This window comes from Phycomyces blakesleeanus, assembly GCF_001638985.1.
Source record: "Phycomyces blakesleeanus NRRL 1555(-) unplaced genomic scaffold PHYBLscaffold_22, whole genome shotgun sequence".
Lineage (NCBI taxonomy): Eukaryota > Fungi > Mucoromycota > Mucoromycetes > Mucorales > Phycomycetaceae > Phycomyces > Phycomyces blakesleeanus.
Window position 1 is genome coordinate 379,809 of NW_017265155.1, and position 26,799 is coordinate 406,607.

Consider the following 26,799-nt stretch of genomic DNA (forward strand, 5'->3'; position numbering starts at 1 on the left):
TATTCACATGTTGCCATGCCAACTTGACTAGATAAACCTTTTATATTATATAAAATATGTGGGGCTTAAAGTTAAGCTTTTGTGCTTGGTTTTTATTATTATTATTATTATTATTATTATTATTGTTGTTGTTGTTGTTATGTGTGTGTGTGTTTGTATAGGTATAGGTATATAAGTGTATATATTTATATGTGTATGATTCAAATATAAACAAGCAAATCTGAATATATGAGAAAATCAGTTTGTTTTGTTTGGTTTATTGATATTTATAATGCAAATATGTATTAAATGTATATCACTACAAAACTTGATCCACAAATAAGAGTCTACATGATACATTAGTGACTTTGGATTGATAAACAACTTCCTGGAACACATTTGGACAAAATACAGTTATGTTTTTGTGGATCGAATTCTAAGCACCTTCATTGAGAATTAAATTCAGAAAATATCCAGTAATGAAAGAAAAATAGAATTGGTCATCATTGTTACCACGGTCATCATGGTTACTGAGCTTATCGTGTTTTATGAGAATCTAGAAAAACAAAGTAAAATAAAATAAAATAAAATAAAAATCTTGTATCATAATTATCATTATTATCGTTATAACTATCGTCATCATTATCACTGAAAAATTCATACCGATAAAGATGTACACCCATTCACAAATCAAATCCTCCAGAGAGTATTTTGAAATGAATTTTTTTTCAGCATACACTCACACACACATACATATGTAGATTTATATACACCTGTACACCTACTTAAAACACATCAAAAACTTAATAGTTTCTCAAATACCCATATATTCTATTACTCATTATGTAACACACGCAATAGACTTCCGGATCTCTGCAAATTTGCCGGAATCTGATTCCAATTTCCACTCTATTTTGGTCAATGTGGAGAAATCAAGGACCAAGACAAATAAGTCTTGGTTCAAAATAAAAATAAAAAAGATCAAATCAAATCAAATCAAATATATATATATATATAATATACATCTTGTGTGTGCGTGTTTGAATACTATTGAAACATACTGCTAAGAAAAAAAAATATAGGTTTAAAATAATAAAAGTGAATTCATTCATTTATTGACTCACAAATTCATTCACCCACAGTTTTAGTCAGAGTTCTTTACATCAACTTGTTTCGTCATACTTATCACGTGTAAAGAAGTCCTTCCCAGAACATTTTGCTTAGTTTTTTCTCTTTTATTATTTTTAATTATTTTATTTAATTGGCTCTTTTAGCTTTTAACACACAAATACATACATACATACATACATACATACATACATAAATACAAAGAATGTCCGAGAAAGCATCTATGATTCTCGAAGCAGAAACTCCATTAAGCCCAGCAGAATTACAAGTGAGTTCAGTAATCAACTTGACATTGTATTCATTAGTTTTGTAGGTTCTCAAAAAGCAGTTTGAAAGAGAAGGAGAGTATGTAACCACACAAACCAAATTCAACTATGCATGGGGTTTGGTCAAGTCAAGGCAATCTGATCAGATCGCACTTGCACTCACTCTATTGACAGGTAAAATATTGTATATTCTTATATATATATACTGATTTTTTTTTAAAAAAATAATATCGAGCAGAAATCTACACCGAGTGTCCAAATAGACGACGAGAGTGCCTTTATTATCTTGCTTTGGGACATTATAAGATATCCAACTTTAACGAGGCTCGTCAGTTCAATAGTCAGTTGTTGAAACTAGAGCCTAGAAATGAACAAGCATTGGAGCTACAGAGATTGATTGATGAGAAACTATCAAGAGGTAATATTTGATATATCAGGCAACAATGTATTAACTAAAATCTTGTGTATGTGTGTAGAGGGTGTGATAGGATTGGCTATTATCAGTAGTGTTGTTGCTGTGGGAGCTGCATTGGTTGCAACAATTATTAAGAGAAAGTAATGTACATACATATGTATATACACACACACACACTAGTATATATAAAATAAATATAAATATAAAATAGCAGCTGTAGTGATTGGACCATCGGAGCAAGTTCAGTTATTGTGAAAATAAAATAAAATAAAATATATATATAATATATTTATATTTATATCTAAACATAACATATTCATGTCTTTTGGGGTGTTCATCCACTTTAGCCAATCATGACACCTAATGCAAATTCCCTACCTCTTGCGATCGACACCCCAACTTCCCCTACAACTCTAGACACCAACCAACCATCTCTCAAAAGAAAACTGTCAATAGATCACTCTCAACGACCAAATCCAACCCAAACCAATCGCGTTGTTCTAGCAACAGATCACGAATGCCGCCCTGTTCGTCTAGAACCCCCAGAACGACAAACAGTTCAATCAACACAGCCAAGATGGCACAGCCAATCATACATGGTCTTTCTTGCCCTTCGTCAACACCCTGAACGTTCATTACCACGCACAGATCTAATCAGGGCAGCGCTTGCCTTGGACAAAAAAATTAGTGAAGAGCGTCAATTACCACGGGTTTTTCGGGGCAAGGTAAACAACACGCTTCCCAATCAGTACACAAATTATTATTACTATTTTTTTTTTACTTAATTTGACATAAACGCTTGTTCATTATCAAATAACCAATTTCAATTGTAGACACCTATGAATTCGGCATCTGCAATCTTGACATACAACAGTGATCGTTACTTCGTTCCATTCAAACCAGAAGGCAGTCGATCTACCCATTTCAGGCTCGCTTACGAACCTGGCAATTTTTCAAAAGCAGTACAGGAGTATCGCAAATGGGAAAAGAAATTAGCAGAGCATGACTGGCCTTATTGCTTTGGTGAAGTTAAACCATCTGTTCTGGCTGCCAAAAGAGAACAACAACAACAACAACAACAACAACAAGACCAAAAAGAAACCACCCCTCCATTATTACCCTCCAACTCTTCTATTTCGTCCTCCTCATCTCTATCCTCATCTTCATTAAATCCAACTGAATTTGATACTTTTATAGCCGATCGTACAGCCCTGTCTCTTTCTCCACCCCAAAGTCCTGATCTGATCAAACCAGACCTCAAACCAGACCTCAAACCAGACCTCAAACCAGACCTCAAACCAGACCTCAAACCAGAACCTAAACCAGACCTCAAACCAGAACCTAAACCAGAACCTAAACCAGAACATAAACCAGACCTCAAATCAGAACATAAACCAGATCAAGCATCTAACCCTAGTTCTGATATTAATATTCCTGCCACCCAAGTGTCTGACAGCTGGAGCCTCGACGAGCTGGATCTCACAAATGTACCAGCCTCTTGGCACGATATTCTGAAGGTGGATGACTCCAAAATCCCTGGTGCAGGCAAAGGTCTCTTTGCCACACGTCGATTACCAAACAACACACCGATTGGATTCTATTTTGGAGTCCCAATGACAGAAGATGAATTTGATTCACTCAAGGACAACGTAGGCCGTGCTTCAGAATACTCGATCATGTATCGCAAGACAGTTTTGGATGCAACTGATGAAAATGGACTTCCTTATAATGATCCAGAGGGTCCAATGTATTGCCCATTTCATTACATGAATGAAACCAATGAAGCACAAGCCAACATAAGCTTCCTTGAAGGTGCAGTGGTTAACCAGGTTATCTGTTGGACAAAACGAGTTATTGAACAAGGCGAAGAATTGTTTGTCTGGTACGGACGAGATGTTAATAGACACTGGACTGAAACTAAAGGGTTTAGAGTCGAATGAATCCTAAGATGAGTCTGCTTTTTTTTATGTGTTGTATTTATTTATTTATTTATTTTATTATTTTTCAATAAATACAAAAAAAAACAATGGATGAGAGAAAGAGTGAGAGATATAGTGAGAGTGAGAGTGAAAGTGAAAAAGAAAAAGAAAATATATGCAAGAGTTGGATGGATACTGGGACAGAAAGGGAGAAGGTTTATAAGACATCAGATAATCGTTGTCAAACCTGGTATATAATTCGAATTGCCAGGCTCAATTGGTGGAGGCACAAGAGGTTTTGCAGGCCTTGGTCGTGGCCGGGGACGAAATGTGGAGACGATCTTTTGAAAAAGTGTACCAGGAAGAGTATGTGGTCTGAAAGTCGTGTTTGGTGAGTGAAGTCCTAGTGATACTAAAAGATGGCTAGGAAGCTTCTGTGGACCTGGCTCGCCTTTTAACGATATTTCGTCTTCTGATTCTGAGCTTTTGATATTTGAATCAAGCATAAACGAAGATCGAAGAGAGGGAGTACTACAGTAGTGGCGTAGTGAATGACAGGTCTTTCCGATGTCCACGAGTCGCTTAGGGTCAGTGACAAACGGAAGAAATGCGCCAACTCGCATCAACTCAAGCACCTGACTTGCTGCTGGGCACAGTATGGCTGGGTGATAATTTAAGGCTGTGTAGTAGGTATTTAATAAACCTTGGCGAATGTCGGATGGAATGTTGATCTCCTGGGATGAGTTGACCATAATAAAGCGTGTGATAATATCTTCAAATCGCATCTTGAGTTTTTCGAATCGTAACAATTCTTCTGGACTCAGTTTGTAGTTTTCAATGGTTGAGAAATAAAACGGTTGAGAGTTTTTGAGTATGACATTGTCGGTGGTGAGATCAAGTGTTGAGTCTCCAAAATAAAGTCGGGCAGCTTCATGATAGCTTGATACAGCCTTGTAAAATGCCAGATTTTCTGCACAGTATGTGTGTTCAAGGTATAGACTAAAGTCGTCGTAGCTAAATGGGCTCTGGGTTCGGTTCTGAAGAACCATCTCCAGAGTGACTCCCTCTAGAGCTGATGAAGGATGAAGTGTGGATGAGATCATGACGAATAGTAGATGAACATTGAGTAAACAACCCTTTCCTCTTGTAAGATCAACATTGTTGTTTATCAAGAACGTGAATTGCAGGGACACGACACTCTCTTACGGGATACGAGGCATTTGTGAAACCCAATAGATTTTTTTTTTATTTATTAGTAATATTATTATTGCCCCACGCCAGGCAGATATGTGTACATGTTGTATTTTTTTTTATCTTGAGTCAAGGTCCGAGCACTTGTACTATGTATTGTCCATCATAAGATAAAGCCCATGTACACCAGTAAGCAATATAGATAAATATACATATATTGTAATATATATTGTGCGTGTGTATATGTGTGAGCATACATGTACACAATTTATATATACATATATTAGTTATGTATTTAAACAATTATTGATAATGAAGAACAAGAACAAGAAGGTCCGAGGTCCCACAAACAGAAGAATATTAAGTGGAACGATACAATGCTTCCAAGAAGTAATGTCGCAGCCAATTAAAATCGATATTACTGGCCAATCAAAATTGATTTCATAGTCTCAGAAATGGAAGTTGTATTTTTAGTAACCATTTTGCTTGATCATAAAATCGTGTCGCGATTCATGGCACTCCAAAGATATAAATGCAAAGTAATTTGCTTCTTCATGTGTTTTTTTTCAGGCTTTACAATAACGCAAGTATAATATACTTATATACATATGAGCATGGAAATGATGTTAATGAGAGCAGTGATCTTGTTTATATAGACTGGATCGTTGATCGAAATGAGTTTATTGTTGAGACAGTTGCTGTACTCTGCAGAGTACTTTGAAAATTCCGGCATTCATTGAGCCTTATTTGACCTGCCCAGTATTGAAAGCAGTTTTAAGAGCTGTTAAAAAGAATGTTTGTAAGTTTATCTTGCCCAAAGAGCATAAGCTGACGAGTATTAACTTCATTGGCAATAATCCCTCTGCAACTTATGTTGAAGTTACCGAGCAGGTAGAGAAGCCATTTCATTACTTTAAAGTTTCACCCAGAGTTGTTCATAGCTTTATAATAGACGAGTGTAACATTTCATATATATATATATATTTAAAAAAAGGCAGAGATCCACTTATGAAAGACCCTCATATAATTATGAATAACGCACCCATTTACACACAGGAAACTATAAAATATATTGGGTATCGACTATATCAATGTGCGCATATTCCTGATTTACTCTTTGATGCTTAACCTAATAAAACAACTGTTAACATTGTAAGAGAGTAAAGCTTAAAACCATAATGTTCTATAAAAGACATTATAAGAAGAAAAAATAAGTATAAAAGCCTGTAAGAGGATAAGAAAAAACCCACTACAAAGTTTTCCTTTCGCATTGATTCTGTTACCAGCATAAATGACGAGAAAAAAAAGTATATTTAATAACAACTAAAGGCTTCTTCAAATATTACAGTTTAGAGCTTAAGAATTTGGTAAGCAGGGACCAAATAGTAACTTTTTTTTTACTATAAATCATGAAATATTTGCTTTTTTGTTATTATTTGCTACATTAAGCGCCATGGTCCTTCATTTAATATTGGACACTGTCTGCGTATATTAAAGAACTACACTGACACTCGTAGGATGTGAACGCCATTCAAAATTTTTATTTTTCTGCGTAATATAATTCTTACCTGTAGAATGAAGAACTTCATGTTTAGTAATTGTGGGTAAGCAAAATAAAACCAAAATAAATAAAAAGTAATGCTGATTCACCTTTGGCAACTGTATACAAGAAAAAAAAAACAAAATTCTATTAAGTCCATGAGAATTGGATGCATTTATGTAGAGAGAACTCCTTTAAACCATCTTCAGTATCCACCAGCATCATCTTCTAGTTCTACCACATCATGTTTTAATGAGGAAAACAAAAAAGATATGTTCATCAGTGAAATTCAAGGCTGTAAGTAATTTCAATAGTGTGTGTATATATCTTTGTTGATAACTTTTAATAATTATATGCATTAGTGCCACTAAAGATTTTATATCACATGTATTTTCTGAAAAGTATATTGAGCTCAGAGAGTATAGGAACACAGGCAATTGATCTGTCAAAGAGAGTAATATAAATGAGTATTTAATATGAAGTCTTTATCTGAAACAAGAAGTCTAATATTTGAACCAACATTGAGCCATATTCCATAAGTATTTAAGCCATTATCATCATAGCCTACTTCGATTACTACAACCTATAATCAAACGTTTATAGTTGATATTTTTAATTAAAAAAAGGGTATCCAAGCTCTTGATTATGTGAGTTTCTTCACCAAACCTAATGGTGTGCAGTTGTTAATTGTATAAGTAATACCAGAAGACAGCGTGCTCTGTATTGATTTGCTTATACGTATTGCCATCAAAAACAATAAACGTTTGAAGGAATTGGCTGTAGATAATGAGCACATTCTGAAGATTATTAGATACCTTCAAGGGCATATTGATCAATGTACTTAAAATGGTACTTTCCAGCAAAAATATTGAGAAACAAGTAATAGTAGCACAAACAAATAGAATAAGTTATCTCAGGTTGCTCAATATTTGATCCATCTCAAAAGAGTCTTGTCAATTTTGTTTGCTAAACAGTTTAAAGTATTAGCTATATGAAAGAAGGAACATATCGGATATATCTAAATTTTTTTATATGGGGGTTTATACTGTAAAGATCGAGTAGACTCGAATCCCTCCTTTGTTTTAGTGTAGTACATGACAAATTGAAAAAAAAAAGACTACAGATCCTGAAGGCTTCTAATAGCTATAATATTCTTGGCAATCGAATTAAATAATATATGTATTTTCTTGACAGCTGGTAGTATCACATCAATTGTATATCCCAAGCGACACATTGACAGATATGTTCTCAATAGTAGCTAGTGATTAAGACCCCAAAGCTGCAAAGAATGAACCTTGTGCTTACAAATCATTTCTAGTAAGCAATACGTTTTATTGTTGTTGGATTAAAATATAATAATAATATAAAAAAAGTGAAAAATTATAGCCGTGTATTTGTGAGTGTACAATCAAATGTGCTACAAAATTAGCACGCGTGCAAGGCATTGGGCTCAATCAGTGACACTTACCTCGGCACAATACAAATTAGACTTTTCGACTATAAGAGCTACATTTGATAAAAATAGACTCTTGAGACTAAATGTGAAGAATATTGCGTCAAATTAGCACACAAGGTTGCGTTTTCTTATTATTCTTCTTTTAAATCACTCACTATCTTTTTGCTAGAAGTCAAATCCACTGAAGTCTTGTTTAATTAACTACCTTATTCATTCATTTGTCTTGTCAAAATATCTGCTCTACTGAATCACTATGAATAAAAGCATATAAATGTCTTACATAAACAATGGTGTGTATCGCTTGTTTTATTCATCAAAGAGAAACACGAGAAGCCTGAGCTTAAGAAAATCCCAGAAAAGCAGGGTATCTTTGCGTAGCCAATTTTTATATAGGTATGTACTTTATGCATAATATCCTTTTATTATTACTGTTATTATTACTATTACTATTACTGTTATTATTACTGTTATTATTACTATTGCTATTGCTATTATTATTATTATTATCAAGAAAATTAAAATGTCATCCTAGTTCTTAAATCAGAATATTTTTAACAGATCCACACTCCAAAGATACATAACCAGCCAGAATAATACGCTTTTCGTTCTTTATGTCCGAAAACTCCTTACAGTTAGAGTCGCCCTCAGCTTCTAGACTCCAAATATATGCATATTTATTACTATTAGTGGTATTACTATTATACTTATTTTTGAATTTTTTTTTACCTGCAATTGATTCCCATTCACTAGTAACTATCTTGGTCCCGGGACTAAAATACTTTCGGTACCAAGCTACAGCATTCTTTTGTCTACCTGGTACTAATGGATTATGCTGAAGCACCCTAAAAAGGACCGCCGCCTCACAATCGTCATAAATCTGGCAGTTTGCCCGAAAAGAAAATCGCATATTTTCCATCTGAAATGTATCGAGACAACTGTATTTCATTTTGATAGGAATTATATTATTCACCTCTCCAGACTTGCTAGGTATCATAACCCCATGAAGGTGCAAAAACTTCAATCGCCTGCAGCGACGTGATATATACGAAAACAAACGGTACACTGTGTGGGTGTTGCACATCTTAAAAGTTCGCAAGCCATGGCACCCAGTTACAAAAGGCCTACTCGGTTCAATATCAACGCTTCTCACAAAAAGATTCAAACTTTTTAGGGACGGAAAATTGTCCAAAAGATGATTGATACTAAATGTCATATAAGGGGCAGTGATCTTTAAATCAACAAGGAAGGGACAATGACAGAGTGCTTGAGAAATGGCTAGCTTATCCTGAGATCTTCCTTGTATTTCCAGATTCAGTTTTTTAAGGGTTTTGGAGAACATCATGATCTTATCAGTCGTTTCTGCTCCATCTGTCAGGTCGCATATACGTATCTTGATTGAGCATGAAATATTCTTTATTGGTGAATTGAGCTCGTGTAGCTTGTCAAGAAGCACGTGGGTCATTCTGCCATGCCCATCCCGGTAGTTTAAGTTAATTGTATCTAGATATCTGAATGAGCTCATCAGACGGCCTGTGTCTGTTTGCTCATTATGGGGGAGGTTTAAGGATGTATCGATTCCTCTCTTGTTTATCCATGTTATTGCCCGCAGATTGGGGTATTTGTTCTCCCAATAATAGAGCCATCCAAGGTCAACCTCTTTACTAGTAAACTCTAAAGTCAGCAATTTGGGAGCCCGGTCAATCCTTGAGATCATTGTGTTATCTTGTGGTGATATTCTGTCAAGTTTTACCCCAAGCTTTAGGGTCTCGAGTTTTTGTAGACACTGGTGGAGTACATCAATATCTTTCCACGTAAATCTCATCGTATTGATTCGATTTCCGCTCGCAATATCCAAGTGCACTAGGTGAGGTAAATGACATAGAATAAAGAGTGCCTGGTCTGTGGTGAGTGGCTTTATGGATCTGGACGGCCCAAATATCTGAAACGTTTCCCAGGCTAACTTTAATGAGCTTTTCAGAGCTCCAATAATTCCAATATTTTTGTGAGAACGAGTCTGGTCTTTTAATAAGTGAAAGATATTTGCCTTGGAAGCCTTAGGGATTGCATCTGTTGCATTTGGATGCAGAGTGAGTCGACTGGTATCCTTTCTGTAACTTCTCAGTCCGGCTGTGTGACAAGTAAGGGTGCTGTAAAAGCCATGTGCATCAGTCGTTGAACAAATCCGAACATCATCCCACAAAACTTCCATGAATGCTGTGTTCCATTCTCGACAGACCAATCCGGCCTGACTCAAATCATGTAATTCCAAAAAACCGGAAATATAGTAAAGAAGTTCAAAAGGGATTCTGGGAATAGACATTTTAGGTAAACATAAAGGAATAATTCATAGCTATTAAATAAAATTCTATTTTATTTATGGATATTAGATAAGAAATTAAGTCATTGATATACTCATCATTTATATTTTAAGATACAATGAATAAAAATATTATTTTTTATATATCTTTGTTTTAGAACTATGATTTTATCTTTGTTGTTGAAAGTAAAGAAGACCAAAATTCATAATTACTTTACGTATACTTATATATATATATATATATATATATATCCCACTTTTTACTCCACCCTGTTTTTGCAGTCTGCAGAGCACATTCTCCCAACTTCTTCAACTCAGTACAAGAATTAAAGACGATAAAATTATTCAAATCTAATAGCTTACCAACGGTATCGTGGGTGTATCCTAGGCGGTAACCAGGAGTGAATATTTTTATCTTATTTAAATTCTTGTCAGTCTTTGTCTCAAACGACGACCCTCCTGAAGATCTCCTTCTGCTTGTCTTCTAATACGTCCAATCTGAATAACACGGGTGAGCCTTTCAGGTATAGTGCCATTATATCTCGGATCGTTAAGGATATGTTGGAAGCTTAGGAAAGAAGCAAGGTCTCGATTCCACGAACGATGCATACCCTCTGACTGATCCGTGTTCTCCAAACAATTTAGATTGTTACATCTAAAAGGACTTGTCAGAATAAATGGTAATAAAAATGGAGTGGTTGTAGAATTTACCTTAAAAGACCATGGTATGTCACAGTTGATATTCTGGTGCGGCGATATGGGCGAGGGTTTAGGACTTGCTTGAATTTCCCAAAAGATAGGCGAGAGAGCGAAAGACAGTCTATGGACGTACTGCACTAATTAATTAAACAAACATTGGGTCCGTGTTTGCAAAGTAGCCTTCTCACTTTCATGTTTTTGCTTAGCTCATGGTACTCGATGTAAGACACATTATGGGCCAAAGTCGACGTGAATATTGCGCGTTAGAAGTTTATTAGATTGAGATTGGGTGATATAGGAGGAGAGGCAAAGCTTGCGGAATAAGATTTAATGACTGGTTTGACTTTTATTATTAGCGCAAAAGGAACTGAGGGTAAAGGAACGTGTAGTAATATAGGCATTGCCATGGTGGTTAATGAGATGTCGGTTCAGTCTTCTTTTCTTCTGTTATTTAGCAGGATTCAGGGCTACGATCGATCAATGGAAGAAACATCTGGTCAAAAAGTCTTGTTTGATCCACTCATTAAGGTCAAAGGATATGCCGGGTGCTAGCTCGCCAAGGAAGACGTACTTACTAAATATGTAGGTTTGTGTGTTTGTGATGGTTATGCGCATTTTATAAACCAGGTCTTGTTGCGGGACAAGGACTTCTGGTATCTACCAGGTCGTTTTTAATGTCGAATTGACAATAAGGTCTCGGAATGGGGTAGTTTTACTCATTGTCTTCCAATTCACAAAGGATTGGAGCATTATCTCAGCTTTGATAATACCTTATCTAAAATATTTACTTTAATAATAACATAACGCACAAACACACGAACATAAAGGAACCTTTTTCGCTTGTAAATCTTGAGCTCTTTCTGATTTTTATTGTTTTTGCAAGTTATTTACCTTTCAAACGTAACCGTAAATATACACTCATTATTTACAGCTAATCAAAGTGATTTCAGAAATACTGGCTAGAGATAGACTCAAGGGTTTGATTTATGGGTTTAACTATACGCTTTGTCCCTTTATTATTGATATTATACAAAATGGTAGATTGGTTTACACAGACAAGATAATTTTGTTTACTATCTTACTTATAATACATGGTTTTCAATATGAGCAATTAATTAAATATAGACAGCAATATATTTAAAGGTGAATATGATACCCTTGCTAAGAAATAAAATACGTGGTATTGTGAGTAAAGACCTTTTAAATATAAAGCGAATTAAAACTAGCGTATTTTACAAAAAAATAAATAAAAATAATCGATGACTCTATCTACAAAACTACACACCACAGCTTGTCTTTAGATCTCCATTTTATCATCAAATCAACCCCGAACACCTCCCCACCTCCTCCTCCTCTCCACACCGATCAAAAAAATAAATTCCTCCGCCCATACACAGAAGCATTTTTTTTTACAGTACAGAAATTTGGCAGCTAAACCAGTAAAAAAAAAATAGTGACATTACACCTTAATTACAATGTTACTTTCAGGTTCTCGATTTTACTCTCGTAGATTACTTATTCGAAACCACTTTCAACGAGCAACCTTTGCTACTGCTACTTCTCAAAACCATCGCTACATTAAAGATAATTGGGAGGCCATTATTGGCATTGAAGTACATGCTCAAATAAACTCAAATACCAAACTGTTTTCAGGTACATTCAAAATAGTAACTTGTAATTAGGATAAAATAAATAAAACTTGTATATATAAAACTTCATGAAAATTAAATGGTGGTGATCAGATACACCAACTTCATTCAATGATCTTGTTAATACAAACATCTCGACGATTGATGCTGCGTTTCCTGGAGTTCAACCTGTAAGATACACAATATTTTACTCTTGGTACTGAAGAAATAATTCCTGCGATAAGAATTGTAATAATTTTAGTAAAGATAATAAGAGATAAATAGAAAAGAAAGAAAATTTATTTCAAGCAGACTAAATCAAAGTGATAATATATTTATTTTTGTATGCTTTTTTTTCTTCTTATACATTTGTCTAAAATTGTCTCTATTATATTATGATGGTAGACATTGAATGGCAGATGCGTAGAGCTTGCAGTAAAGACTGCTTTGGCATTGGATAGTAAGGTCCAATCACTATCTACCTTTGACAGAAAACATTACTTCTATCCTGATCTTCCCCAAGGCTATCAAATCACACAGCAAAGAGGTGAGGACATAGGAGTTGGCAGTGATTTGTATATAACTTTAGGCTGAAATAATCTCTGATACCTTACAAACTTTTATTTGATTTTCCTAGAACCTATTGCTAGAGGAGGCTCTATTTCTTTGACTCAACTAGATGGTCTGGATGAGCCAATCAAGGTTGGGATCGAACAGTTACAATTGGAACAGGTAACATTTAAACGGAAGAAAATAAAAGACAAGACAAAGCAATCATGATTTCTAAACAATTCGTTTCTGTAGGATACTGGAAAAAGTATGCACGATATGCGTCCGGGCTTTACACTTCTTGACCTAAACAGAGCTGGTACAGGGTTAATGGAAATTGTCACTAAGCCTGATATGAGGTACTTTCTTATTTTCTATACAACCAGCTTAGAAAATCAGATTGACAAGATATGAATAAGTTGAATCCTGAAGTTTCTATCTAGGTCTTCACACGAAGCAGGTCTTTTAGTAAAAAAGCTACAGGCTATTCTGAGAAGTGTCGGATCCTCTAAAGCAAATATGGAAGAAGTAGGTCTTGTGTTTTGCGTGCACACGCATGTATATATCTATATACATATGAGTGTGTGTACTTATATTATGTACTTACAATTTTGTGACTAGGGATCCATGAGATGTGATGTTAATGTATCTGTCCACAAAATTGGAGAACCATTTGGAACCCGATGTGAACTCAAAAACTTAAACAGTGTCCGTTTTTTGTCTATGGCCATTGGTAATATATTAGAATTTATTAAATACAATAGCTTGTATTTATCTATTTTTCAATATGTAGATGCTGAGATCAAACGTCAAATAATAGCCATTGAACAAGGAGAAATTATTGAATCAGAAACAAGAGGATATGATGTGTCATCTGACAAAACATTCAAGTTGAGAGGCAAGGAGTCAGCACTTGACTATAGGTTTATGCCAGAGCCTGATCTTCCTCCACTCATTCTTTCTTCTGTAAGTAGCATACAAGACCCACAGAACGCTATAACTATTAATCTGCTTTTATCCGCTCGTTTTCTTTTAAAAAAAAAGGATTATATTGAAAGTGTTGGATCTACACTTCCCGAACTTCCTGACCAGTGTAGAACACGCATTATGGAGCAATATGAACTGTCACTTACAGATGCAAATGTGTTATTGAATGAATCTGGTAGCCTTGTATTTTATGAAAAGGTGAACTAAATATATATGATTATGCAGAAGATGTAACAAATTACTAATTAATACATGTGTAGGTGTGTATAGGTCGAAACCCTCGATTTGTAGTCAACTGGTAAGTTATTTATTTATTTATATTTTATTTTATTTTAATAAAGTACAAAGCTTTAATATCTTAAAATTATTTGAAGGACACTACATGAACTTTTTGGCCAACTGGCCAGCCGCAGTATTCCTTTTCAAGAGAACCCAATATCTGAACAGCAGATGGGATCTCTTCTTGATCTAATCCAAAATGGAACAATCACTGGTACTGTTTCTTTAATACTCATTTCTTTGTTGATTTATAAGATTTTTTTTCTCTAACCCCAAAAATTAGGCCCTACAGGAAAAAGTGTTCTCAAAGTAATGCTAGAAGAGCGTTCAAATGAGATGCCTATGAAAATTGTAGAAAGTAAAGGATGGGCGCGCATGGGTGATAGTGAAAAATTGAAAACTTTGTGCGAAAATCTTATTAGCCAACACGTTGAAAAGGCAAGTAAAGACGGTGCATAAGTAAATGTTTGTGTATTTTAGCTAACAAGGCGAGTGAATATCATCAACAAATACAGGCAGAGACCATCAGAAACGGCGAGCCAAAAATGTACAATTGGTTTATTGGCCAATTGATGCGTGAGACTAAAGGTCTGGCTGACCCCACAGAGCTCAACAATGCCTTGTGTAATGCCCTGGGCTGTAAACTTGAAGACATGACCAGTGCTCCAGCAGGAGGTTCTGCAATAAAGAAGACAAAAAAGTCAAAAGGGAAAAAGGGGATGTAAAATTGCAAGAAAAATATAGATGATTATTGAATTAACCAAAGACAAACCTTACACACAGAGAAAAATGAAATTTCAATAATAAAGTATTGAACTATGCTGGTCAGGTTTTTTTTTATAATTGGCACACGTATTGCGAGGGTATTATACAAAATACAGTTTCAGAAACACAGAAAATGAAATAAGAGTAAAGCTCAATATCAGTACAGCTAAAAATTGTTCTGTGTATTATTTACGTCAAAAGCAATTTCCACAAAAAAATATTAGCACTAGAACAAGAAAATTTTGGTAAACGCTATAAAATACAGTTCTTTTTTGCTCAGTTAAAATAACTGACGACTACCATTTACCTATTTTTTTCTGAAGTGTCAGATCCTACCGCTGAAAACATCGTTCTGAATGAGATTGTTTTTAGCTTTGATAAATGTTAACTAGGAATAACGTGTTAAAGGGTTTCTACTGGAGAAACAAATAAATGTGCTCTATTCGTCCTTGGCAGTTATTGTAAGCAATCTTGTGAGAGAATTTGGATATGTACTCAAAGAATGTATTGCTGACTTAGGTGGGCTTTTTTTTTACTAGAATAACGAGTCTCAAAAAGTGCTTCTCAATTGGATTGTGAAAATACGAGTAAGGGTGGAGAAAATATAAGCTGTGAATCGGATTATTGGACAATTCACTGACTAGACAAGATCTGCGAATGGGTACATTATCCATGACAGAGTTATGAGGGGCAGCTTTATCTCGGCCAAAGGCATTTATGATGTTTTATTTTTACAAGCTCAACGAAGATAATATCTGCTTGAACACTTTCAAAGACTTGGTAAGAAATATCAGCAAGAATGATGGTATTCAAAACTATTTTGGTTTTGCTTATAAAAAAACTTGTCTTATCCTTCTTAGACCACCCCTCCTATCTGATTAAGTATCTATTAAATACTGCTTCCTCCACAAAAGTACAATTTATTTTGTATAAAACACCATTTACTTGCATGATTTAAACAAATGTTTTCCTTTCTTCAATTGTCTTTAAATCGATTCTCTTATATTCCACAGGTCTGACATGCATTTTTTAGAGTAAATCTAACATTCTGGACAACGTACTCATGAAAGTCCCTAACAATCAAGTTTTAGATTTGGATTCCGGGCAATATTTTGAATAAATCTTCTTTTATCTGACCAAGAGTTAAAATAAAGAATTTACTTGGAGTGTCTTGAATAAATTCAAAATACTCGCCATGGTTCCTCTGGTTTTTTATTCGTTATTTAGCTTGCGGGTTAGGCTTAACTGTAGAATCTCTAACACATTACTAATAATATTGTTAGTAGTTTCCTATACCACATCAAACATTTTGGCGACTGTGACTCAAATGATAAACTCTGTTCGAAAAATTCTGTTCATAATTAAGTTACTGATATGGTTCGCCAACCGTTTCCGTAATGCGTTTATCTCTCTATCTTTTTTTTAAAAAAAACAAAAATGAATTGGACATATAGCATAATATGCTCTTCTTAATAAGATTGTATATATATAATGTAAAAGTTTTAGTTTAATTTTACCCTATACATAGCTCAAAAACGAAAACAAAATCTTTGCAATAGAAACCGTATATTAATGTATAGGTCACAGTACTGGATTTCAAGGGTTTAATGAGATTTTTTGCTGATTCTACGGTTTTATGCAAAGGGATACTGGTTCTTAGACTTTCTAGTAGTTTTTATGTATTGTAAAGTGCTGTCATGTCTGTGTCGATATATTGATAATGGATACCTTCAATATCAAGATGTTTTCTGTTTGGCAAATATTTAAAATAATTATCTATACATCAACAGCTAACTAAGCACCAGCATGGATTGTATTTGATTATGTAATTCGAAATAATATTGCAAATAACCTTTACGGCTCTTCAATGAATTCATATGTATGTTTATCTAGAAAAAAAACTTTAAAATTATATAACAATTTCTTGCAAGTAAGAGTATAATAATGACTGTCGTTTACCCATCAAATATCAGTGATGTGCAGATTAATTTCGGGGAGTGGCTGTTATACTTTTTTAATAGTGAGTAATACAAAGAGAGAGAAATAGAGTTGTTGAGACACTACACAAAAGCTTGCTTGCTTTTATTATATTAGTTACGATAGATAGGACTACCTGCATAATATAAAATAAATAATAATAAATAAAACACTCATACAGTTATACAAAAAAAATTCCAAAATTCCAAAATTATATACATTATCTTCTTTAATTAACCAGTGTTAGATTGTCCTATGTAAATATTTAGAACCTCATATGCAAAGAAAGTATTTTATGATTGATATATGATATATGATATTAAGGATTAAAAAAAATTAAAAACAGGATTCGAGATTTGGTGTTCCCAACACAGAAAATCACAACCTTAATTCTAAAACACTTACTTGAGACACACTTTGCATTAAATTCCAGGCCCACTTGCTTTTACTCTATGTCGATGCAAGCCTTGGTAACTTCAGCATTACTTATCCAATATTTTCTACTTCTTACTCTGTAACCTGTCATTTTATGGTATTTAATACATATTCTGTTGGATTTAGATCAGGTCTTTAAGACTACCAGTGAGCAAATATCTTTATTTGTTACAATTCTTCTTAAATAGGACATACGAGATGTCAGTGCAGTAGGTACTGTATTTCTTTAAGGGTGAACATGGTATAATGCTCCTAATATAATTCTTAATACCAAAATATCGAGGTGTTTTTTGACAAACAGCCGCCATAAAAAGCTTGATAACGATAACATTTAATACCTACGAGTCGTTCAAATTATACAGCCCATAAACAACTACAAATCATCACTCTTATTTTTCATTATTTGACAAACTCTAGAGCTAAGTATTTTTTGTAGATTTCTCTTTAACTTTTCTAACGCGTCCTGTGTATCAATCTTTACCCTTAAATGTGAGCCTCGACTCATCTGACCAAACATTATTCTTCTCCATTAATCCTCTGCCAAATTGACATGGTTTCTGGTCCATCTTCTAGCTGCTTTTATTAATAGCGATGATGGTGACTGTCTTTATTTTTTTATATATATATTCTTGGCTTTTTTGTAATAAATTTACAGTCTGGTAAGTGACAGAAAGTATTTTCAGTATTAAACAATAAAGGTAGATAGGTGAAAATATTTTTATTGCATGTTCTCTAGGTCTTATGCACCGTGGAACTTACGCGACCAGATGAGAGCTGTAAAATAACCGAAATAAAGTGAAAGTAATCCCCTGAATATGAAGAAAAGAAAAGAAAATATTTAATAAAGGGAAAAGTACCTGACGAGATATGACGAGGATAGTCAGTAAAAAAGTAAGAGATCACAGAAAAAACCCTTAGTGAGGGAAACAGACTGTGCAAAAAAAACCAAGCCAGAATAACCAATACAACAGGTAAAATTACAGTCAAAATAAATACGCAATAAACAATAAAGAAAATGAAAGGACCAAGAATAAGTGACTAGGTATTGACAGTGTCAGAATTGGAAAGAGCACGGTTATTACAGCTGGCACAGAAGTTCATTGAAAATAATAAGAAGTATAACAATGAACCTCAAAAGTGTTCATATATTTACATTTCTCTTTTATATCCATGCTTAATTATCTAAAACAGCACAGTTTATCTTAGCAACTACTTTTTTTTATAGAAAAAAGAAGAGTATATATTTTATAAAAATATGCGAATCTGATTTGAAGGGTGTGCTAGCTTGCAAATAAGAATCGTGTTTTTGTTTTTAGAGAGTGAGAAAATACTTTTTGAAAAGAGTATATTTTGAGTGATAAACGATTGCTTTTCAAGCAAGATGCGTAGTTTATTTGATTTAGAATATACCAGCCTCGTCACCTTGCAAAAACCATTCGATCTAATATTGGGCTGTCTCAGAAGATGAAGTGTCATCGGAGAGTCGATTCCATATTCCTTTACCCTATTAGTAAAAGAAACTCACAAACTATCAAGGTCCCTTGCATATTATAAATAAAGTATATCAAATACAGTTCTGTTTAAACCAATTTCACTGATATATATATATATATATATGGTTCTTCGAGACGCTAAGAATGAAAAAGTGAGCAAAGCTTTGACATGTAGGGGTAAAAAGAGTATCTGACCAAGATGACAAGTTTTTACTTAAATATTTTGCTGAAAAGGAATATAACAAGATCAAACTAATTCTGGACTTCTGTAGAATAAATCGAATATACTTAGTAAGAACATTTCTTACTTCCCCTAAATTTTTAGTTATTCTGTCCAATTATGTTTACAGACTCGTTTTTGTATAAACGTGAAAATAAGAATCGGTTATGTGAATTTTATTGGAGAATATATGTCAAGAATATATTAAGAGCTTTAAATTATTAGTGAAAACATAGTATATTATTTATGTATATATGATTCCTCGTGTTGGGAGTATGGGTGTTACAAGTGTGGCGGATAGTTCATCGGGTCTCTTTTGTAAAAAAAAATTCTTTTGATATATTTTGCCTATCAAATTCATTTAAACTCGTTATGCCAAGGTCAATCAACTATATTTTTACTAATCTTATTCACTGAATAATAAATTATTGGGATACTCAAATTATTCTTATTATGGAGAAAATAATAAAAAAGAATCGTCATTTTCAAAGTAAGAAAAGCTTGGTAGAACAGAGTATCTTGTTCTATAAATTATACGCTACATTTAGGTTATATCTGTAAGTCTTGGCACCCAAATCCATTTATGTTTTACAAAAAAAAAATAGACTTTAGTTGTAATTGAAGCTAATTTCAAAAAAAATCGATCTTCTTTAGTTGTTGCTCTATTCACACCTGGACAGGGAGAGATCAAGTCCCAGTATTTCGGATCGTAGAATATATTCATGCTATAATTTTACATTACAATAATCAGCTTCAACTCCAAGGATTGAAACTAAAGTCTCTATCTTGTAACACCATTTCCTTCCTTTCACTGTAATTCATTAATGACTTAAATATGCTGAGCCACACTCACTAACTCAAGCAATTGGCAATGCTGTATTTGCAGTGTGGCCATCTGAAGAAGCTGAGCCCTAGGCCAATACCTACAGTTACACTGGTTATATCGAATGGTATTTGCTTGTTTCTAAAAGCTTGCAAATGTGTTTAATATAGTCAAATTAACGAAGAGAGCAGAACATCTATTTCAAAAAATGCTTGTTTCACCAGATATAATCAGTTTTCTATTTATGAATTCTGTACACATATTGTGCACTCTCTTATGTCACTTGGCAACCAACTCAAGAAAAAAAGGTCATCTCGCATTCTGCTAAAAATAAATTGCACACCCACATACTTTCATTTTTATCAATATCGTGACTTTGAAAATCTATCACGAAATAAAGAACCTGTTTTATCAATTCTCCTTCTTCTTAATCACTAATCACAATGAGCAATCCTTTTATGACATCAAAATTAGAAACGCTTAAAGAAGCGTTTCCTAGCTTCGAAGCTTCAATTATCAGCAGTGTCCTTGACTCAGTCAAGGGTAACATGGAGGCAGCTGTCGAGGCTCTATTGAACATGTCGAACACAACCCATCCAGAAAACAACTCTTTTTATAGTCCCCCATTACCAAGTAGACAGCATATAAATATACCAGAGCGTAATGTATGTAATGCATTTAGAGTATTTGCCTTCAAAATACATCAAGTACTAAAATGTACTCTATACTTGAAACGTTTATTTTAACTAGCCATTTATTCCCTCGTCGAATATTAACCTCCGTCCACCAAGTATCAACATTCGTTCACCAAATCTTAACATTCAACCACCAAATCTTAACATTCAATCACCAAATATCAACTTTCAACACCAAAATTTAACTCCAGTAAGCAGATTGACTTTATTTATAGTTAAATTAAATATTCATCATTATACTTCTTATCTCAGAGAATAAACCCGCCAGGTCTAAATGTACGACAAGACCTTGCTGTGTGGCGAGACCAGCTGGCGCAGGAAAGTCGAGAGCGAAGATTCAATCGAAGAGATCGCTTTGGTCATGATGAAAGATCTCGTAAATATTGTTCGAATGCATTCGGTGCAAAAGTTAATTGCATTAAATCTAGAAGGCTGATTATATTCTTTTTATTAAATACAGGAAGCTGTGGATCAAGCCGATCACAGGAATTTAAGCCAATTAGGGCAATAGCTATGGAAGGGAAGCAAGGTAGGTCTTGAGAAAAGAAGCGTTATTACTATATATCTGTTAAATCTAAACTTTTCAATAATTAGCCGCGTTGGAATCAGCCTCAGCTCTATACTCAAAAATGGTGAACAAGTACAATATAGAGAGCAACAATTCACTAAATATTTTGCAAACCAAGTTAGAAAGGTAAATTTAAGAAATGAAACCCCAATCAAAGCTCGGGGATTTTCTCCCTCTTTAGTGTCAGTGTTATCGATGCTTGACTAGCACATTCTTACAGAGTACGCTCAAGTATTCCTTCACAACCAATCTCGACGCTTCGGGACAATGCTCAACGATCTATTAGTGATACTCTTATAAGCTTACAAAGTGAGTTTCTTATAAATATTTAACGTATTTTTTCTTGATAAGTATCATTTCTCACGTTGTTTATTTTAGACCAAATCAATCCAACTTTGAATTCATCACCAATTATGAACCCTTATCAGAGTAATACTGGTATGCCTTACACAGAAAATATGCATATCTTTTATAATGTCCTGTATATCTGTTTGCTAACAGCTGTGTATGTGTATGTGTGTATTCTTAACTTTTAGCAAATAATCAACATAACCAATACAACCAATACAACCAATACAATCAGCACAGTCAATACAATCATTCAAATCATTTAAATCATCTTTCTCCAAATATTCCAAGTAAGTATACTTAAAACATATTCTTATAAGTAATTTGCATAAATGCAGCTTTGTTTCCTACTTTTTATTCGTATTCTTATTTTTATTCATCTTTTAGCATCAGGGAATTATACATCAAACCATGGTTCTCCTTCTAGCTCTTCAGCTCCCAGCTCAGTTTCTAGCTCTGCAAACTTGAGTCATCCTCCTGCACCTCTTCCAAACCCATTTGTCCAAAATCAAACTACTTTTGATCCACAATCTGCTCAACTTGTTGAGCCACCACCCATTTATGGCTTACATCATCTTGATAGATCTATCGAACTTGAAGAGGGAGATAAAATCTTACAAAGAAGTAATAGTTATTAACATTACTTTCCCACAATATAAAACAACAGAGAGAGAGAGAGAAATAAAATTATTTTATGCTGCCTTATGCTATGCACTTTTCTTTGAACTTTTGTTTCATAAAGACAAGCTCCATATACTTTTTGTTGTTGTTGTTTTGTTTTGTTTTGTTTTGTTTTGTTTTGTTTTGTTTTACATTTTCGATTAATTATTAAATCTGCTTTGGAAAGCATTCAGGACCAGAATGTCCACCACCATAGACCATCAAAACTCGCGATCCAAACTCGAATGGGTTGCTGTTGTATGCCACAAAATCAGCCTTGTGACCAACTTGGATGGTTCCAATATCCTTAGAACCAAGTCCAAATATATCAGCGATGTTCCAGGTTACTAGTCCAACAGCCTGTGATTCATCAAGCTTTCCGTTGTGTGCAAGATTCCAGCCAGCTTCCCAGATCAAATTGCGAGCATCTCCATTATTAACATCAGTAGAGGCCAAACCTACACGCACCTGGCGATCGATGAGGATATCAAGACCTGTGAAGGGAGTAAGAGGAGGGCCAGAAAGGCACAGGCGTGAGGACCAATCACCGGGGAAACAGCGAGCGGGAGATAGAATGACAGGGATATCGAGACGTTTGAGATGATCGGCAACAAGGTGTGCCTCAGCGCCACCCAGGATAATAAACTTGACACTAAACTGCTGCTTGGACTGATCATAAAGCTGTTTCTTCATTTGAACAATAGATGCAATTTCATCCTTGTCATTTGTTTGAATAACAACAGGTAGCTTTCCTTGGGCAGCACGAGCAAACACGTTGGTGGACGCATCTTTGTTCACATTAGTGGTTAAGAGGTCACGAATAGCAGCAATCTGCTGTGAAACAGTAGTAGATCCTGTGAGAGAAGCCAATGTAAATATCAAACATCGAGCTGTTTTTTTTTCGCTTTTACTAGCCAATTGAATGAGTCATTATCATACCAGAAGTTCCAACAACGAAATGAAGAGCAGTCTCATCATTGATAATTGTATCATTGGTGTCCAATACTAAGCAATGTATTAGCAATATAATATATGTATTATGTCCTCTCTAATTAAACGTGAGCATATTAGTAAGCTAACCTGTGCGTTCTGTACCAGTACGGAAAGACACTGATACACCTGCTAGGCCAGCAGATTCAACCAAAGGTTGGCTGATTGAAGTTGTGACACCAGCCTTGAAGGCCTTTTGAAGATGGAGACCATTCAACTTGATACCATCAGCAGCTCTGACTACAGTTTGGGCGAGTTTCGGATCGGATACATCGTTTTTGGCAATACCATCTTGGGTGCTTGATTCAGCTTGAATCTCTATTAAGCCAAGAGACTCGCCAGCAGAAAAAATACCCTAAATTACAGTTTAATTGGTATAAATGTTCATTAATAAGCACTGTCTCTAGAAACGTGTATATATATATTTCAATTTAGTTACCGGAATAATCACAGCGCCACCCATCTCAAAGACAGGGCTGGATTTTGGCCATTCAACATGCTCTCTGTCACATTCAATACCAGCACAGATAATCACACCATCCTTGACTACCAAACCAATCCGTTCTTTGGCCATAGTAGAATCGTAAGTCTCATCGGGACCCATGTACAAACGGCCAATGTTGCGCATCACAAATGAATTAACATTTGGTCCACAAGCTTCGTCGAATTTGATTGGGTTGTTCAAACCGTGATCTTCGAGCTTCATAGTACTAGTACTAAACGGAGGTAGCCAACCCTTTTTCTCTTCTTTTTTGTCAGCTACATCTACTGTATCAGCCAAGGTATCAACCCAGGTTGAATCCTGATCTTCTTCGACGCTCTTTGCCCATGATGCTTTGAAATTCATTTCAGCGCCATCTATGATAACCTTTTGAGGTCGCGCACCCAAACGAAGAGGATGTCGTTCCCATATGACAATATCAGCATCCATTCCAGGAGCAATACGTCCGATACGATGGTCAAGCTTGAGAGCCTTAGCAGGAACGCTTGTAACGGCAGCCAAAGCCAGATGCTCGTCAAAACCATAATGGAAGGCTTTTTGAGCTTCATGCATTAAATCACGCTGGTTTTTAAGTATGTTTGTGAATACGGTTAGTTTTTGATAATTCCATAATATATATATATCTTTTATTACTTACGGCATTCATTACAGGGTGATCACTCTTGAATGCAACAGGGATACCAGCATCAGCGAGGATAGAAGGTGCATGAACATTCTGCTCCCATGCCTCGGCCTATATATATTTCTCGGTTAGCTATCCACACTATATATCCATTTACAGCATTAAGATGAAGGTATTATGCTGTACCTTGTATCCCCACATGTCTGCAAGCGAACAAATAGAGAGATATGATGAGTTTGATTTACTTTAAGCAAGAAAGATCATCATAATGTGTTATATTTACCAGCAAATGTAGCAATAGTTATGTTGGTCTTTGCGCGCTTGATAACTTCTGGTACTTTCCATGCTGCCAATGCATGATGGAGACCAGCGATTTCAAAATCAAACTCAAGCGAGTGACTAATCATAGCTTCGATATCTTGAGGGAGATAACAGTGGATATTCAACAGAACTTCGTGTCTGAGTAGGGCTACTAGACTCTCAAGATCAATTAACTCTGGGAATCTCTCCGTGAGGCGAGTGATTGTAGTTTCGTCAATAGGTTTATCGGTGGGAAAAGTTGCGTTTACTCTTGTCGCAGCATCACACCAGTCGTCTTGTGCTCTCATGAGTGCCTGCGCTTCTTCGAATCTTTTCCGGAACAGGTAATTTTCTCCCATACCTGGATAGAACCATCAAAGAGGAAGCAAAACATAATCGCCGCTTGGTGATTTAGATCTCCTATTTGTCTATCTATTTCTACACACCAGATAGATTTAATCAAATAGAAAACTATCCTTACGTGTCATGGGTGCTCTGTTGAGATATCCTCCGTAATATGTTTTGGGGTTTTCTCCACAAGCCATCTTCATATAACGCCACACTATTTCTTCATCTTCATCCTCAACACCTGCGCCGATCAACATGTCTTGGTTGGACAATGTCGGAACGGGTCGTAGCTTGATCACGGCGGCCTCTCCACCCATCAGGTTGCCAGAGCCAGGAAGAATAAGCGATGTTGTAACACCACCGCTAGCCACGATTTTCAATCCGGGATCACTTGGACTGATAGCGTCGATAACGCGTACCTACGAGTTAAGATCAATTTTTTACTAAGTGTTATAAGGCTGTGCAAATATTTGATTAAAGTGCGGCTTACATAAGGAGTAGTGGGATGTGTCATTTCATTAATATCATCTGACGCTCTTAAACCAGGGAAACTACTGCCAGCCATATGAGAATGCATGTCCACAATACCGGGTGTGACAATACGCCCTTTGGCATCGATGACGCGTGCATCGGGTACATCGATATCTTTGTCAACAGCAGTAATAAGACCGTCTTCAATAAGAATATCTCCGTGAAGGTAGCGGTCATTGAGCCAAATCTGGCCGTTTTTTATCAATAGTAGCTTCTCCTTTGAAACGGCTCTGGGGTTTCTGTGGCGCACACGAGAGGTGTTGGTTTCCTTGTGTTGACGTTCCAAAATAGACTGACACTTAGATAACCCGTGGTTAAACGATTTCAGCGATATTCCAGGGGCAACAACTTTTGCTGCAGCACTGTCACTCCAGAAGGCCTGGCTATGTATACCCTCGATAGGGGCCGAAGGTAAAGAGTGTGTAAGATAGATACATGTCAAGCCAAACACTGCCAAGGCACTCAAAGACCAGATAAGGCGAGTGCGGCGACGAGGTGATTTTTGGACCGAGTCTACTAGTAAGGGACTTTGAGAGTCCTGACTAGTATTTGAATATCTAGCCATCGATATTTATTTATTTAACTTGTAAAAATATAAAAGTAAAATAAAGATATAAAAAAGAAAGCGAAGAAGAAACAAGGAAAATTATATATTTATTAAGCGTGAATGAAAATTGAAGGAGAATCGCTGTCTGGAGTGTGTGCGAGTGTGCGAGTGTACAAGCGTACAAGCTTATGAGTGCACGAATGCACAAATGCACAAATGCGTGTGTGGGTGCGTGTGCGTGTATATGTGTACAATTGTGCGAGTGTATAATTGTGTGAGTGTGTGAGTGTGTGCGCGTACATACAAAATGGAATTGCATGACCGGTGTGCATCCGGCATGTCGGCACCAGGACCTTCTTTCTTTCTTTTGTGTGTGTGTGTCCAATAGAATCTAAGCCTTTCAATTCAGTAATCTTTGTTGTGGAAAGTAGGCAAATTATTCTACCGTAGCAAAAAAGAAAAGGGACGATAAATACGTGACGTAATAAGTTCCGGGATACGGGAGGTGAATTGGGCCGGGGAAGAGCGGTGGGTAAAGCCTGGAATGAGAGGAGAAGGGAGGGGGGCTGGCCCTACCCCGGCAAGGTTATTTTTTTGCGGGCGTGTAATTTCCATCGAACTC

The 26,799-nt window shown here is 35.5% G+C and overlaps 8 protein-coding genes across 8 annotated transcripts; 4 read left to right on the forward strand and 4 right to left on the reverse strand.

The window, feature by feature from the left end:
- Positions 1 to 1,312: 1,312 nt before the first annotated feature.
- PHYBLDRAFT_188394 (hypothetical protein) lies at positions 1,313 to 2,091 on the forward strand (the record flags this gene model as incomplete). Its single annotated transcript, XM_018439494.1, has 4 exons — positions 1,313 to 1,375; positions 1,421 to 1,547; positions 1,612 to 1,791; positions 1,850 to 2,091. The coding sequence occupies 4 exons, from the start codon at positions 1,313 to 1,315 to the stop codon at positions 1,930 to 1,932; spliced, it is 453 nt and encodes a 150-aa protein (XP_018287268.1). The 3' UTR covers positions 1,933 to 2,091.
- A 50-nt stretch (positions 2,092 to 2,141) lies between these two features.
- Positions 2,142 to 3,811, forward strand: PHYBLDRAFT_188395 (hypothetical protein; the record flags this gene model as incomplete). Its single annotated transcript, XM_018439495.1, has 2 exons — positions 2,142 to 2,513; positions 2,622 to 3,811. 2 exons carry the CDS (start codon positions 2,142 to 2,144, stop codon positions 3,726 to 3,728), a joined length of 1,479 nt encoding a protein of 492 aa, XP_018287269.1. The 3' UTR covers positions 3,729 to 3,811.
- Positions 3,812 to 3,934: 123 nt separating this feature from the next.
- PHYBLDRAFT_66804 (hypothetical protein) lies at positions 3,935 to 4,927 on the reverse strand (the record flags this gene model as incomplete). Its single annotated transcript, XM_018441688.1, has 2 exons — positions 3,935 to 4,850; positions 4,914 to 4,927. 2 exons carry the CDS (start codon positions 4,925 to 4,927, stop codon positions 3,935 to 3,937), a joined length of 930 nt encoding a protein of 309 aa, XP_018287270.1.
- A 426-nt stretch (positions 4,928 to 5,353) lies between these two features.
- Positions 5,354 to 7,133, forward strand: PHYBLDRAFT_172484 (hypothetical protein; the record flags this gene model as incomplete). Its single annotated transcript, XM_018436811.1, has 7 exons — positions 5,354 to 5,437; positions 5,610 to 5,856; positions 6,228 to 6,265; positions 6,348 to 6,411; positions 6,622 to 6,735; positions 6,801 to 6,892; positions 7,065 to 7,133. 7 exons carry the CDS (start codon positions 5,354 to 5,356, stop codon positions 7,131 to 7,133), a joined length of 708 nt encoding a protein of 235 aa, XP_018287271.1.
- A 1,296-nt stretch (positions 7,134 to 8,429) lies between these two features.
- Positions 8,430 to 10,214, reverse strand: PHYBLDRAFT_149633 (hypothetical protein; the record flags this gene model as incomplete). The annotated part of the gene is made up of 2 exons (XM_018432310.1): positions 8,430 to 8,545; positions 8,621 to 10,214. The coding sequence occupies 2 exons, from the start codon at positions 10,212 to 10,214 to the stop codon at positions 8,430 to 8,432; spliced, it is 1,710 nt and encodes a 569-aa protein (XP_018287272.1).
- A 417-nt stretch (positions 10,215 to 10,631) lies between these two features.
- Positions 10,632 to 11,832, reverse strand: PHYBLDRAFT_172486 (hypothetical protein; the record flags this gene model as incomplete). The annotated part of the gene is made up of 4 exons (XM_018436812.1): positions 10,632 to 10,866; positions 10,923 to 11,047; positions 11,681 to 11,685; positions 11,802 to 11,832. 4 exons carry the CDS (start codon positions 11,830 to 11,832, stop codon positions 10,632 to 10,634), a joined length of 396 nt encoding a protein of 131 aa, XP_018287273.1.
- A 550-nt stretch (positions 11,833 to 12,382) lies between these two features.
- On the forward strand, positions 12,383 to 15,174 carry PHYBLDRAFT_127074 (hypothetical protein; the record flags this gene model as incomplete). The annotated part of the gene is made up of 13 exons (XM_018429142.1): positions 12,383 to 12,563; positions 12,653 to 12,729; positions 12,944 to 13,085; positions 13,176 to 13,270; positions 13,343 to 13,446; positions 13,531 to 13,615; positions 13,709 to 13,820; positions 13,881 to 14,053; positions 14,132 to 14,272; positions 14,335 to 14,372; positions 14,449 to 14,567; positions 14,637 to 14,791; positions 14,869 to 15,174. 13 exons carry the CDS (start codon positions 12,386 to 12,388, stop codon positions 15,076 to 15,078), a joined length of 1,629 nt encoding a protein of 542 aa, XP_018287274.1. The 3' UTR covers positions 15,079 to 15,174.
- A 5,342-nt stretch (positions 15,175 to 20,516) lies between these two features.
- Positions 20,517 to 26,196, reverse strand: PHYBLDRAFT_127075 (hypothetical protein; the record flags this gene model as incomplete). The annotated part of the gene is made up of 16 exons (XM_018429143.1): positions 20,517 to 20,731; positions 20,817 to 20,951; positions 21,014 to 21,137; positions 21,222 to 21,290; positions 21,356 to 21,638; positions 21,708 to 21,767; positions 21,866 to 21,967; positions 22,065 to 23,191; positions 23,277 to 23,342; positions 23,418 to 23,682; positions 23,767 to 24,390; positions 24,467 to 24,562; positions 24,638 to 24,654; positions 24,735 to 25,112; positions 25,233 to 25,518; positions 25,590 to 26,196. Coding segments are annotated over 9 exons (3,025 nt in total), but the record flags the coding sequence as incomplete, so codon positions are not given.
- Positions 26,197 to 26,799: the final 603 nt, after the last annotated feature.